Raw genomic sequence first — 15,845 nt, 5'->3', positions numbered from 1 at the left:
AAACATGCAAGCTATTTTTGGTAACTTAGCTTCAAAACAAACGAGCTATTCTGTGAGTTATATAGAATATCAAGTCAAATGAATAATTGCTCACAATTATTTTCTTTGAACAACCTTTCACTCACCACCTGATATCACAACTGAAAATTTTCCCAGAATGTGTTAATGGTGCTAGACTCAGCTGAGATATTTCCAATGACCCTTGAAAGGAAAGGGGAAAGAGGGTTCCTGGCAGAGTGGTATCAATGCATGCCTGGTCTTTGACCACTTTCCTACCAGAAGTGATTTTACCATTTAGAGCATTGTTGCTTCAGTGTTTTCCAAAAGTCTCATGACTGGCACCTGGGCACCGTAATGCAGTAAAATAAGACACTTGATCTCTAGGGTGAGGTCCAAGGTGCCCGATAAATGATTGTCAATCACAGCCTCAGAAGGAATATACATATTACATGGTGTTTGGATATCAGTCTCTCAATAGTTATTGCTATGCAAATACCTGCTAAGTGAGATTTAGATTATAACACAGCTTTTTAGCTCATTCATTGGAACAATTCAGAACAGCATATGATAATGCAAATGACATGGTCGATGAAATGCTTACAGATCTACAAATGAGCAAGATACTAGAGAATGAATTGAAATGAAATGAGCCGATTAGAATCCATAATAATAATAATAAATATCAACAGTATTTTTCAGTATATCGATCTTGACAAAGTAAAAATGAAATTCCGGAAGAGCCTATGGTAATGAAAATTACATGGTTCATGAATTACTTACTTTAAATAGATACTTAAAGAACGAATAGAAAGGAAATGAGCCACAATTGGAATCCATTAATAAAAACTAGCAACAGTATTGTTCAGTATGCCAGACATGAAAAAGTAAAAATTGAAGGGAAAAGATGTGAAATGTAGTGTTTACCTCCTCTCGCAAGCCAGTGAAAAGGTTATCAAGAGAAACAAGGTGGAGTACTTGTTCATGTAACTCCCTTTGCTGAATTGCATTCCATGTTTGAGGAGGCAGTGTGAGTAATAGGATGGCAAGTAGATCTAAGCTTGCTGGATAACTCTGAAGAAAGTTCATAGATGAGTTCTCTCCTTTCTTGCAACATTGGGCATATTTTATCTGTGCAGCAGTGGGAACTAGCATACCAATGCCTTGCTCACTACCATTTGCAAGTCCAGTTCCAGAAGGGGCATTGTCATTTGTGCTCATGCTTTTCATACAAGCCTTCTTACAGACACACTCATTGGCTACACCAACCCTTCCACATTGGGTGGCTGCACCTTGGCAACAAACATTTTTAGAAGTAGTGGGAACTAGCATATCAATGCCTTTCTCACTACCAAATGCAAGTACAGTTCCAGAAACAATTGCCACTGGGAAATTGTCACTTGTGCTTGTGCTTTGCATACAAGCCTTATTACAAAAACACTCTTTCGATACACCAATCAGTTCACATTGGGTGGCTTCCCTTTGGCAGCAAACATTTTCAATTATCTCTGACGAATTATCTTCAGTAGACCATGATAAAGTGCAGCATGAGGTTGCAGATGAAGACCACTTATCCACAACCTTGTAGATTTCTGTTTCCTTTATTTGTTGCAATAATTCTCCCTGGTGAAGTAATCATGAGCAATATTGCCATGTCAACTTTTAGAATTTAATGTTGGCACTGAAAGCAAAGTATTACAAGAAAATTCAGGTCAAAGAACAGTCAGAAAAAATGACCTTGATAGCAATTCGCTCAGCTTCTTCCTTATCTACAGTTTTCTCAGAGCTTTCCAACCTTCTAACTTCCACAATCCACTTGATGAAATCTGTAAGATTTGCAGGTAATGATTCAAAAACTGCAGAAAGGATTTTTTCTACGCTGTCAAAACCTTCTGCTTTCAGAAGCTGCGGAACCTGCTCCATAAGATACTTTGAAATGATTTTCCAACTTTCATGTTTGCAGGACTGCACAAAGTAAAAATTCGTATAGATATCAAGAACTGTGCTCAGGCAATTGAGACTGTGCATGCAAGACAACCAGCAAATCAACCTCAACTTGAAGGAATGTAAGCTTAGTTAAGCAGATAGAAGGGGATTTGCAGTCCAAAGACTTTGCAAAACAAGAGAATGAGTAAAGTGTTATATTAACCATGGAGGATCAGAGCAATTTGGCAGAACCCAAGAGCAGACAGATAGATGCCTAAGATTGAATACATGGATCACCATTCAGTTCTTAATCTAAATGAAACACCAACACGGCTCTGCTTCTACCATTTATATACACACAAAGTAGCCCACACATGTAAGCAACCATTGGCACAGTATCATAACTTATTTAATATTTAAACCATAGCTGAGAGATTTTATATTATTAAAAGCTGCAGTATAGCTCGCATCAAAGATGCATCAAGAATCTGGTTCAAATAAAAAATAACAAAAACTAAACTAGAAATACTAACTTCTTGCACATCGCTATACCTATCAAAATTCTTAAATAATACAAGTTACAACACAGTATTTTTCAGTGGTACTGATTCTATAAAAATGACCTAATATCGTAACAACTTTGCAATACATTTATCTAACAAAAGGCATGACAGCTGGCTGCTTCTTCCATTACTGCATTCTCAGGATCAACGTCTAGCTTCATGATTTCCTTTGCTTCTGGCAGCTGATATACTATTTTTTCTTCCTTGCAGCTTCCACAATTGGAGTTCATTGATTATACCTGGTTGGATGCCCCAGAGTGCTCTCCCTTGGTCAAATATAACATTGTGGTCCTGAGCATATTGCACTCAGAATCTCAGCCTCCGGAAAAGAGATCTGATGCTTGAGCTGAAACGAAGTCCCCATATCTGTTGCAATCTGAGTGGTGAACGGATGATCAATATCATGTATTTTAGCTGTATCAGTAAAAATCGATGTTCTATTTCCGTGGACAGACTCCTCATAAGTCCTTAATGCGCTTCTTGTCTCCTGCAACTCATGATAATCCATCAGAAATATGCAATAATCCAGTGTCCCTTTCAGCAATAAGATATGATGGTTGGCTTCAAAGTTCAATCCCAACTCTGCACTTTACTAGCAATCCCTTCAGTGCCCGGGGATCATTCTTGCAATTTCCTGTACTGTTCAAGCCCCTGGAAACTACAGAAGAATTAACAGAGAGGATCGGTAAAGGATACGGATGAAGTGGGGCAAAGCTTCCTGCCCTGAAGAAAAGTTAAAGCCAAAGAGAGTGAGCACCCCAAATTAGAGAGATAGGGTATGCTTTTCCATATCCCAATTAACCCAGAGAAAATGCAAACTGACCACCTAAGAATTGTAACTGTCAAAGTCACAATGCAATATGCAAGCTGATTGATTCTAACAGTTGCAACAAAATCTAGCAGGCCTTGGAGAGGGAAAGCCTACAAAGCATAAGCTAGACCAAGTACCAACTATGGGGTAGTGGCAATACATTTATCTAACAAAAGGCATGACAGCTGCTGCTTCTTCCATTACTGCATTCTCAGGATCAACGTCTAGCTTCATGATTTCCTTTGCTTCTGGCAGCTGATATACTCTTTTTTCTTCCTTGCAGCTTCCACCATTGGAGTTCATTGATTATACCTGGTTGGAAGCCCTAGAGTGCTCTCCCTTGGTCAAATATAACATTGTGGTCCTGAGCATATTGCACTCAGAATCTCAGCCTCCAGAAAAGAGATCCGATGCTTGAGCTGAAACAAAGTCCCCATATCTGTTGCAATTTGAGTGGTGAACAGATGATCAATTTCATGTATTTTAGCTGTATCAGTAAAAATTGATGTTCTATTTCCTTGGACAGCCTCCTCATAAGTCCTTAATGCACTTCTTGTCTCCTGCAACTCATGATAATCCATCAGAAATATGCAATAATCCAGTGTCCCTTTCAGCAATAAGAGATGATGGTTGGCTTCAAAGTTCAATCCCAACTCTGCACTTTACTAGCAATCCCTTCAGTGCCCGGGGATCATTCTTGCAATTTCCTGTACTGTTCAAGCCCCTGGAAACTACAGAAGAATTAACAGAGAGGATCGGTAAAGGATACAGATGAAGCGGGGCAAAGCTTCCCGCCCTGAAGAAAAGTTAAAACCAAAGAGAGTGAGCACCCCAAATTAGGGAGATAGGGTATTCTTTTCCATATCCCAATTAACCCAGATAAAATGCAAACTGACCACCTAAGAATTGTAACTGTCAAAGTCACAATGCAATATGCAAGCTGATTGATTGTAACTGTTGCAACAAAATTTAGCAGGCCTTGGAGAGGGAAACCCTACAAAGCATGAGCTAGACCACGTACCAACTATGGGGTAGTGGCCCACTGTCACCACAGCTAAAACCCCCTACTCTTTACGGACTTTCACCAATGGGAAGCATCCCGGTAGGTAAGAGATCACTTATGATAGGTATTCTAGGGTTAAAGTGTGAAATGATCTCACTAGGAAGTCTTCCAGAAAGACACAGTTTAGGTTCAAGGCTTCACAAGGAAGCAATTTGCTTTCTATGAAGAGACCTAGAAATAAGGGCACAAGACCTAGGGTTTGATAGATTTGACGAGTGTTGGAGCAACTCAAGGTCAAGGCAAGGAGAAAAGGTTTCTTACAATGTATGTTAGCTAAGCCAAGGCTCATGAAACCTTCAAGAAAGTCCTTAAGTTGAGGGAAGAAAAACTAGGGTTTCCTTCTTAGGGAAAACACCTAGGGCAAGAGAATCTATGGATGAAATTGGAGTGGATTCCCACCAAATTGATTGGTTTCATGGAAAACCTTATCCTCTTGATGTTTAGGCTCTCCAAAGCACCAAAATCCTTCCTCCCTAGAAATTCGCACCATTCCCTAGTTCTCTTCTCTAGCCTTGAAAGGACCAAATTTAAGAGGGAGAAAATATCGAGAAAATTTAAGGATGATCACCAACAAGTTGGATTAATGCCTTGTCCCCTTGGAGAATGGAGTCTAGGATGATTTAGGTTATCTAAAATTTTTCCTGAGGCTGAAATTTGACGCCCTAGCAAGCAAATTTCAATCATAGTATTCAAAACCGGACCTAGTGACCGGACCGGTCCACCTATCAAACTGGGTTCCAAACCATGATTGGTAACATCTCAATGAACCGGTATTTAAAAAAATACATGAAATAATTAATTTTTAATGAAAAAACTATATTTAAGATTTAAAACCATGATTCCAAACCAATAGAGACAAAATATGCAAAGTTTTCTCATCTATATATCATGTAAAGGTGCATATATCAAAATGGCACCGAGTGAAATACATATCAGCAACAAAATAAATAATCAATGAGGCTGTAAATGGCCTCTAGAGTCCAAATACAATGCTACAAGCTATGGGGCCATTGGCTTACTACAAGTCTACATATCAATGATCAACATGATCACTCTTTATCATAATCAAACTCATCACCACTACTAGACATGGTAACATCAACATGAGCTCTATAAATAATCTGGCTCACAGTTTGAAGACTCCTAAAACTCCTCTACAACCTTAGTATTAGTTGTAGTAGTAGCAGCAAAACTAAGTCACCTGACACGGGGATTCGGGAGTCAACGAATATGGGGATTCGAGTGTCGGATACGGACACATTGACCCCCTAGAACAGGACACGTTCGGATACGTTATGTATTAAAAATTAGATATTTCTTACACAAATTCTCATTCATGATACAAATTCATTGATTGAAACACAGATCTTCATCTAGATGTAAATTTTACAAAGTAACATTATGCATACAAAATTAAAAATACAATTGTGACATAAATGATAAATGATAAATTATAATACATATTCAATTCATCGATGATCCAATAAGAGAAAGACAAGATAGTAAGATAAACATACTGTAATTTTCTCATTAAGTCATCAAAATCATAATGTGTATTGGTTACGTAGGTAGTGCAATGCCAATGGAAAATAGAAATAGAAAATACAAAACAACTACAACTACAAGTCTACAAGTATACAAGCCTCAAGGCAGTAGGTAACTCATGACTCATGAATCATCAATCCTCATAGTCATCAAAATCAGCATCATTGCCCTCATCATCATGGTCACCACTGAGCTCCTCTGCTGCATCCTCCTCCTCTGTATCCAAAGTCATCTCTGCATCTGCAAAAATTGCCTTTATAAACTACCTTTCAGCATCTCTTTTTCCGGATTTGAATCCGAAAATCGGGATTTGTTGTATCCAATTGAGACACGATCCGGATTCAATCGTGTCTCGATCGAACACGATGAATCCCGATTTTTGGATTCAAATCTGCCCGAATTGTGTCTGATTCACCAGATTCGGGACACAACGGGCCTAGGGGACAAATCCGGTTTCATAGCAGCAAAACCATACATCAAAACTACAAATCACTAATCAACATGATCACTCATGAAACTCATCATTGATTCAACACTACCAGAAATGAAATCATCAACAAGAGATACATATCTCATAAACATCATCTAGCTCAAAGTCTTTAGACTTGCATTGTTCAACCTTGTAATATGATAGAAATTGAAAAACTTTGACATGCCTAACTAGTGATTTTGGTTTGAGTGAAGGGTTCATCTCCTTAAACTTATAATGTGGTAGAAAAAGCTTAGTATGTCGAACCAATTATTTTCCTTTGAGTGAAGGGTACATTTTTGTTAAGGCCATGGTAGAGGAGTTCAACAATTAATACCACCAACATTAACAAAGTTCAACAATTAGTGCCACCAACATCAATGTACTTAAAGAGCTTCATGCTCTTGATCAAATGCCAATCTCATGCCCTCACACATGATAGAATCAAATGGAGACATTGCAAACCCCCAAACCATGAAATTTTGAAAACCATTAAGTCTACTAAATCTTGAGTGAAACCTAAAATTCTAGTTTCTCCATATGAAATTCAATGAGGTCGATACCACTCTCAAACATCCCGAGTCATTTCATGGTAATGTTAAAAATTTAAGTAAAAGTGTGTAAAAGCGACATTTCCTTTATCTTTCATTTTCATCCTTTTACTTTAAGAATTTAACATTACCATTGATTGTCATGTGATGTCCCCTCTACTTAAATTCACCTAGCAGCTACACCAATTTTGCAATTTTGCAATTTTGTCCAAGTTATATCAATTTTGGCTCAACTTAGGATATGTGGGTGGTAAAGGGAGAATCACTTCATTTTTGTGGGAGAAAGCATAGCCAAACATTAGAAAAAGGGAAAGATTAAAGTGCTAGTGAGAAGTGGGAACCACCCAAAAAGGGGAATTCATACCCTTAAGCTCGTACGCACTTGTGGAGGAGAAGAAAAAGGAGGCAAAGCAAATTAGAGGAAAGAGAAGGAAGGTGGGGCCAGCAAGTATAAGTATGAGGATAGAACCTTTCATTTCGGGCTTTTGATCATTTTACATTGTCTTTATTGTTCTCTTGAGTTGTTCAACCAAGACTACACAATGCTACTTAGCACACAGTGTTTTCGTGCAGAAATCCCACCCTACCTTTGGTGGACTTCGAGTGCCAACCCTAGGAGGTCATCTACACTACATTGGGGAGTTGTTCTGGGAGATTTTTCGGGTGTTTTTGTGGGGTTCCTTCAGCAGACTGACCACAGTAGGATAACTCGCACTCCTTGGGGTAGCTAGTTGTGGAGCAGATCTTTTGTTGGGCTTCCAGGGAGAGATTGGGACTATTATTTGTTGGACATTTGGACTGCTAGTCGGGCTCATTTCTGTGGGATTTTGCAGTGATATTGGCACATTTCCAGAGCCTGCGCAGAATGAGTTTTGGGCTTGCGTAGTACATAGAGAAGGATGCACATGGGAGAGGCTTTTTGAGGCATTTACTCAACATTTTGGAGACATTTTTGGTTGTGATTCCCTGTAGAGCGAATTACCCAACTGGACTAGGAGCTCACTATAATTGGGGTAATTTCAGAAGGTTAGAACTAGGCCCAGCCCTTTATGGGTCTTTTTGGGTTATTTGAGGGGAGTATGAGATTAATTTGGAGGAATTTTCTAAGCACTCTAGAGGGCTCAAACAGGGGTCTCTTTTCAGCCAACAGATGCATATTTTCAAGGCCAACGCAAAAGCTTGAGTAAGAAGCACTTCATAGCATCAGAGCAACATTTCTCTCACCTGGGGTTTGTCCCGATTGCTTTGTCAAGCCCAGGTGCACATATTCCATACATTTGTACTCTCCTCTTTGATAATAAAATGGCTCAGTTTTCTGGCTGAATTGTTGGTGTTTAAATGCTTGTCAATTTTTTGTGTATGCATGGTGGAATTTGCTTGTTTATCACTATTATTTCCTATAGAATATTATAGTGGTATTAGAGCCATAATCTTGGCTAAGCCTATGGGAAACTCTTCATTCTATGACACTAGGGGGCAGGCAGAATATCACTTACAGGAGACAGAGGTACGAAAGCAAGGAAAGAGAGATATAGATTACCCCTAACCTAGAAACCAGTGAGCAGGACGTTGAGAAACCATACATGGGGGATAATCCTAGTGACAAGGGTAAGAGAGAGGAGGAATTTCCCCATAGCCTCTTTAAGGTTATCAATGATTTGGCCAAGGGTATTGATGAGTTGAGACATCAAAACAACAGTAATAACAAGGGTAAGGGCAGCTAAGGAGACATCCATTTGGGGGAGGGTTTGGGCACCTCACACCACCAGGGACACGTGAACCACTAGGCCACAAATGCACACAATACACCCCACATCTAATAGCACACCACCTAGGTCAACTATCCCTACATTTCTAGCATCTAGTACTAGACAGCAGCAAGGGAAGGAGGATATGCCCATGGGAGACTACTTCTTGGAGTACCAGTCATAGGGGGCTGATTTTAGAGAGGCCATTACCTTCAAAGATTTTTGCGAGCTCAAGAATAATGACAAGAACAAGGGCTCGAGTGGGGAAGCTTATGTGCATGGCACTGATTTGCAGCACATGGTAGGAAGGTTATTCCTTCCAACTTTTGATGGCTCTTCTAAGAGCTCAACCAGGGTGTGGGTTGAGAATCTGGATATCTATTTCTAGCTTAACCAGATGATAGAGATGGAGGCAATCAAGATTGCCACTTTGCACTTGGAGGGAGAGGCCCATGATTGGTGGTTCCATGGATTGGCTACTTTGGCGCATGCAAGTATTACTGCCTATGAGGAGTTCACGGAGGGTGTTGGAGCATTTTGAGAGGAATGACTCTGAGGAGCACTTCAGAGAGCTGACGCACCTCAAGCAGACCAGTAGTGCCGAGGCATATATCTTCGAGTTTATGAGGATATCAGTAATGGTGCCAGATTTATTAGAGGCTAGGAGAGTTTTCTTGTTTGGGGAGGGATTAGTGTTAGTTTTTGTAGCATCGGATGTGTTCTAGCCATGAAACTTTGTGGAGAGGCTAGAATACATGTATTCTCCAAATCCCAGAAATCGTTTATGGAAATTCCACCTAAAGACGACTTAATTAAAATAATGAATTTTTTAATGGTACCTAAGTCTAAACATAGGAAAACTGATTAATTAAAGGGTATTAATTAAGTCATGGTGAGAATCTTCTAGAAGAAGACGCGGATCGATTTCTAGTTAATCTTAGCCATCGATTATGTTTTAACCTTGGCCATTGAAGCCTCAACGAGAGATTATAAGAAGAAATTCGATGGGGGTTGGAGAACACACTTCAAGAGCAAGGAATTCAATTTGCTAGGAAATCGATATCCAGAGTAGCAGTATTCAGTTGTCAGAGGTGATCCAATAAAGTCGAAACACTGAGAGAGAGGCAGGGATAGTAAGGCTGGAAGGAAGTCTCTCTAGTCCGTTGAGTGCATAGAAGAGATATAGAGAGTTCCACAGAGAGGCAATGCAGAGCTTCAGAGGGAGATCCGTATTTTGCTGAGGAGAAGCCGAAATTTAGTGCTAGAAGCCAAAGTGGGAGCCCAGAGGCCAGGAAGATCGAGTTTCCAGAGTAGCAGTTTATCAGTCAGCAAGAGAGACATTGGTCCAAGCTGGGTGAGCGTAGGGTGACACAGAGGCAGCGCAAAGCAGCTCATCTTGAGCCAAAATAAGTGTCGGATCACCAGTGGGAGTGAGATTTTTCTCACTAGATCTCCTGTCAGTTATTTCTCTGTATGGAAAGCTAGATTTGATCTTCCATAGATTTGTACTCAGATTTACTACTGCATAATAATAAAACCCTCAGCTGCTGCACTAGTTTTCCCAAGTTGGGTTTTTCTGAGGACATTGGTCCAAAAGAAATGGTGTTTTATTGTGTGTGCACATCTATTCTTCCAGTGTTTTTATTTATTCCGCAGTATTGTATTTGTGAAGGTTGCAGTGTATTAGTTTCGATATTTACTGTAGGATGCAGTAAATAATTTGTTCAATTTATTTAACAAATAGAAGAAACTTAATTAGTTGTTGCAGTAGGATTCGGGCTTTTCCAAATTTTCACATAGTATCAGAGCACAGATCGTAAGCAAGAGAGTTCAGTAGTAGAAGGGAGGAGGAATTTCGAATCTTTACAAAGGCAGCAATTCGAAACCCTCTAGAGGCAGCACAGTTCTTGGGCCAGGAGGGTCAGTTTCTGAGGAAAATTTATTTCTCTAAGAGAGTCAACAGAGATTAGATTTTCCAAATCAGAGCTTATCAGAGGGAGAGGGAGACGCAACAGTGTCCTTGTAGAGCAGATCTTCAGTTGGGACGCAATTTTTCTGCAGCAAATTGTTAGTGCAAAATAGCGTCAGGAGGAAGGAAGAGCACACACTGAGGGAATTCTCTTCTTAGGGGACTTTTAGCCCAAAAGTTCAAATTTTCCTAGCAGAGCAACAGTAGTTGCATGCAGAGTTTCTCACTCCAGAAAGGAGTGCGAATAGCTGGGCAGCAGCTGCGTAGAGGAGAACAGGAGGAATTCGACTTTTTGCAGAGATGGCAACAACAGGGCTAAGAGATCAGGATCGATTGCAGGGAGCCTCCAACTATGTGATCTGGAAGGCAAGAATTTCCTGTCTTCTAGATGAGTACAATCTCAAAGATTATATCAATGGCATGGTAGTTGTGCCTGCAGATGTAGACCTACAAGAAGGAGATGGCAAAGGCAAAGAGGATGATTCTTGATGGAGTTCGAGATCACATGGTGTCTCACATAGCTAGCAAAGATACTGCCAACAGATGTGGGAGACACTTGCTATGCTATACGAGGGATCTTCCGAGCAACGGAAGATGTATCTTGAGGAGAAGTTGAGATGCATGAGTATGCAGAAAGGGGAGGGCATAGATCCCTTCCTTACTAGACTTGAGGATATCTGAGACCAGTTGTTTGCAGTAGGGTCAGCGCCTCAGCCTACAAAGTTGATGTGGTTTGCTCTAAACAACGTTTCCAAAGAGTGGCAAGTCTTTGTCCAAAGTACTATGGGAAGAGAAAGGTTGCCTGACTGGGATCCTATGTGGGCTGATCAGCAACAGGAGGAGATGAGGTGATATTTGGTGAAGACCACCATCACTGGCAGCAGCAACAGTAGCAGCAGTGGGATGAAGCAAGTAAAGGAAGAGGAAGATGTGGCACTCACATCAAAGGGGCAGCAAGAGCAACATAGGAGAAAGAAGGGCATTTCCAAGGTGAAATGCTTCAGATGTGGTGAGATTGGCCACTACAACACTCAATGTCCTCTCAAAAAGAAGGACAAGGAGAAGCAGGATCAACAGACTACATCCACAAAGATTGACAGGCTCTCCTCCAGACTAGAGGAAGAGCTTTCCATGATCACCAAGATACCTCCAAGAGTGAGGTGGGGTGATTCGGTTTTGTAGCCCCAAAGAGCTACACGATGGACAAGATTCTTGAGGAGGTCCACCTCATGAATCAATACCTTGCTACGGGAGCCCATAGTATGCAGTAGCAGGATGGATTGGTGGCAGTTAATGCAGTCAAGTGGCAAAGTGACAGATGCAGTGGCTAGTAGCAGTCAGATATTGGGCAACATAGTGCTGAGTTGACAGTAGTGCAGTTGGCGCGGAGCAGAGTCAGCAGCAGTGCAGAGGCTTTAGTGACAGTGCAGAATCTAGTAGCAATTAGGTCTTGGGTGACAGATGCATCATACTGACCATAGTTGGTTCAGTATTTAGGATGTTTTTGAGTTGCAGTTGCAGTAGTAGCAGATGGAGAGGGAGTTGTAATGCAAATGCAGTGTTGGAAGTAGTTCAGCAGGGGCTAGCAACAGCGCATACTAGAGTTGCGCAGTAGTTGGTGGGCAGCAGCAGCAAGACATCAACAGCATAACATGAGGTGGTGCAGAGACAGGGTGTTGCTTCAGTGGGTTGCAGCACTAGAACACATTCCTCGCTAAGAGGGAGTGTCAGTTTTTGTCGCATAAAATGTGTTCTAGCCACAAAATTTTGTGGAAAGGCTAGAATACATTTATTCACCAAAACCCAGAAATCGTTTATGGAAATTCCACCTAGAGACGACTTAATTAAAATAATTAATCTTTTTAATGGTACCAAAGTCTAAATATAGGAAAACTGATTAATTAAAGGGTATTAATCAAGTCATGGTGAGAATCTTCTAGAAGAAGACATGGATTGATTTCTAGGTAATCTTAGTCGTTGAAGCCTCAACAAAGATTATAAGAAGAAATTCGATGGTGTTTGGAGAACACACTTGAGGAGCAAAGAATTTGATTTGTTGGGAAATCGATCTCCAGAGTAGCAGGATTTAGTTGCTGGGGGTGATTCAGTAAAGTCGAAGCAGTGAGACAGGGGCAGGGATAGTAAAGGCCAGAAGGAAGTTTCTCCAGTCCGGTGAGTGTGTTAGTGTCAGCCTTTGAAGCCTTCCTCAGTGATCAAATATGCTCTTACAAAGTGGTCTCAAGGTGTCAAAGTCAAATTTTATCATTTCAGCGAGTCTTCAAGTAAAATTTGGTCACTAGGTATTAGGTCTAGGGTTGTTATCACTCCTTCCAAAGTCTTCCAAGTATTGGTCCATGTCACCGTTCAGCTTAGTGTACCATCATTCAAAGAGTTGTCATCATCATTTCAGGTTCCAATGGGTCATTTTACACCTTGTTCATGCTTTAGTTGTACTTCGGTAAGCCTCATTTCCCTCTCCTAGGGTTTTGAAGGTAATTTTCTTGGATGGTCAAATGATCAACAAAACTTATATCCTGATGCTCATACATCTTCCCCTATCCTTAATATACCTTCTTAAATGCTTCCGATCACTCATATCCCTCACATTCATCATTTTCCCACAAACCCTAGTTTATTGCTACAATTTGACAATTTTCTAGGCTAGGCCCGTGTTTTGCCCTTTTGGACCCCTTCCCCTCACTCAATCTTAGAAATTCCACTTTTGCCTGATTCCTAACATCCCTCCCTAATTCCTAAAATTTTCTCAAGAATTTAGAAGCCCCTTATCCCCTTTGTTTCCCTTCATTTCCACAAATCCCCTGTTCCACACATCGGGATAGGTTTTATTCAAATGATGTTTCTGAGAAAGAGAAGATGAATTTGACAAAAGTGAGAGAGGTTTTTGTCCATCATTGACCCAAGAAGAAAAACCTCTTTCAGTTTTTACACAGGTTTCATGGTTTGGGAGAAATGTCAAAAATATCATTGCCTTAGGAGAGTTGCTGCACCTCTGGAGTGACCTTGGTAAAATCAATTTTTCTCCTAGATGGAATGCCCAAATGACTTGCTTGATGAGTCAACTGATAATTAGACACAAAGAGATTTCCAATGAGCTATCATGAGCTCAATTTGGAGTTGAGGAAGACCTTCAAAAGTTGACTGCAACAGCACTCTGCATTCAGGCAATCGCATTCTGCACATTTTGACCAGTCTTGGGAGATTTGACTTTTGATAGGGCAAATGAACTCCAAATTGAAAAATTCAAGATGTTTTGGAAAGTAGACTCAACAAGCTTTCCAACGAGCTATCACACGCCCAATTTGGACACCATGAAGGCCTCCAAAACTGGTCTGCAAAATGGCGCTGCGCATTGGGAGCTTAGCGCTATGCATCAGAGGGGTGTTGCGCATTAGGCAGTTTTCTCCTGTGTTAATTTACACTGGCACTGCGCATCAAAGAGGCATTACGCATTGGCTAGTAACACTTCAAAACCCTCAAACTTCACCTCTAATCACCATCATTGCTGCATTTCTCTTCCAATCAAGTAAGTAACCTCACTTTTGATCTCACATAGGGTTTTTATGCTATAAGTGTGGTTTTAGCATATTAAAACTCAAAACCCTAGTTGTCTCCTACCAAATTTCTCACCTTTTATAGCTCTTGCCACTTGTCTTCATTTTCCCATTATCATTTGCCCTAAATCTACCCCTTGATCCCATTTTCCCTAACTTATTTTCCCTTTCCCTATTTTCCCTAAGAAACTAATCCCTTTATGAAACCCTAAGCTCATACATCAAAACCCTAGGTCCTCTATCCATTCCTCTCACTCCCCTACCTCACCTCATCACTATTGTTCCTTTCACAAATCTCTTCATACTCATCTTTTTCCCCATCTATTATCCACCATTCACCATATCATCGCCACATCATCCCATAGAGATAAGCATGGAAAGAGACAGTGACCCTGATTTTGAGGAGGACACCCTAAGTGACAGCTCTAGGGAAAGGAATTTGCAGCAGGTAGACAAAGGGAAAGGAAAGGTACCAGGAGAAAAGCTTGATGATAATGTTGAGCAGGAGTTTCAGCTTGAGGAGCATGTTGATGATGTGCCACCTCATCACACTTAGGTAATTGATCTTGAAAGCCCATCATTAGATCAAAGCATGCTTTTGAAAGAGAAAGAGGCTCATATTCACATGTCAAATGATAAGTTGGCTAAAGCTAGATATATTATCCATTACCCAGAGCAGGAGAATAAGCAGTTAGAGGGTAAACAAAGCCAAATGGAGTTAGAGATGCTAAAAATTCAAAGGCAAAGCAACAAAGAGCATCCAGTTCCCTTGACTCCTATTGAACAAGAAGTGGAGCATGATAGAAAAATATGGCTTGAAAGAGTTAACATTCACCTTGAGGGGCTTCTAAAGAAAGCCAATAGAGACAATAAGATGCTAAGGCATATGGCCCACCATTATTTGACCCGGAATAGGATATGCAACATAAGGATCAAGCACCTTAAGGCAAGACTAAGAAGGGTCTTAAAAGGCAAAATGAAGAATGAAAAGCTCAACATTTTGGCTGATGTGACTTTAGCCCAACAAAGTAACCCATAATGCAATTTTGAGCCAAAACTGAGCAAATTTTGAGACAATTTTGTAATTTTTCAATTTTTGAATTAGAAACACAGAAAATTCCTACTGATGTGCAGCACCGGTGAATTGGTGCATCCTCTTGACAAATGGCTTATAGATTTGGATTCAGCATAAAAAAATAAGCAAACCCAGAAAGTTTCATCAATTTTGGAGAAGATCTTGGCCACCAAAAGGGCAAAAAACACTCAAAAAATGCCCTCTCTGCCACTTTTTGGACCCATAGGAAGCAGTCTTGGGAGAATTGATTTTTGAAGGGACAAATCAACTCCAAATCAAGAAATTCAAGATGTTCCAGAAACTAGACAGGCAAAGCTTTCCAACAAGCTATCTTGGGCCTGATTTGGATGAGTGGAAGGCCTCCAAAAGCTTCCCTAAAGCGGCACTGTGCATCAAGCTTAGGGCGTTGCGCATCAGGCAAATTTTTGTCAATTTTGCCTAAAAGTCAAATTTCGCCTAGTTTCTTCAGCAGTTGACTTCTTCTTCTTGTCTTGGTAAATTTTGCATGGTAAATGATGTAATATGATGTAAATATTGATGGAAAACACTTGATGGG

General features: G+C 40.4%; 1 protein-coding gene across 2 annotated transcripts in view; it reads right to left on the bottom strand.

The window, feature by feature from the left end:
* Nucleotides 1-15,845, bottom strand: part of LOC149251687 (glutathione gamma-glutamylcysteinyltransferase 1-like) — a 502,910-nt gene that overhangs the window by 62,654 nt on the left and 424,411 nt on the right. For both annotated transcript variants that reach the window (XM_089459523.1, XM_089459524.1), the window contains exons 6-7: nucleotides 1,735-1,962; nucleotides 925-1,620 (exon numbers count right to left, since the gene is read on the bottom strand). In XM_089459523.1, the coding sequence (XP_089315649.1) occupies nucleotides 925-1,620; nucleotides 1,735-1,962 (924 nt within the window). The remainder of the gene's footprint in view (nucleotides 1-924; nucleotides 1,621-1,734; nucleotides 1,963-15,845) is intronic.

This window comes from Pinus tabuliformis, chromosome 7 (genome assembly GCF_031772625.1).
Source record: "Pinus tabuliformis cultivar Carrire ecotype Pingquan chromosome 7, CPIR1, whole genome shotgun sequence".
NCBI classification, from domain to species: Eukaryota; Viridiplantae; Streptophyta; class Pinopsida; order Pinales; family Pinaceae; genus Pinus; species Pinus tabuliformis.
This window is presented reverse-complemented; position numbering and strand designations above follow the sequence as displayed.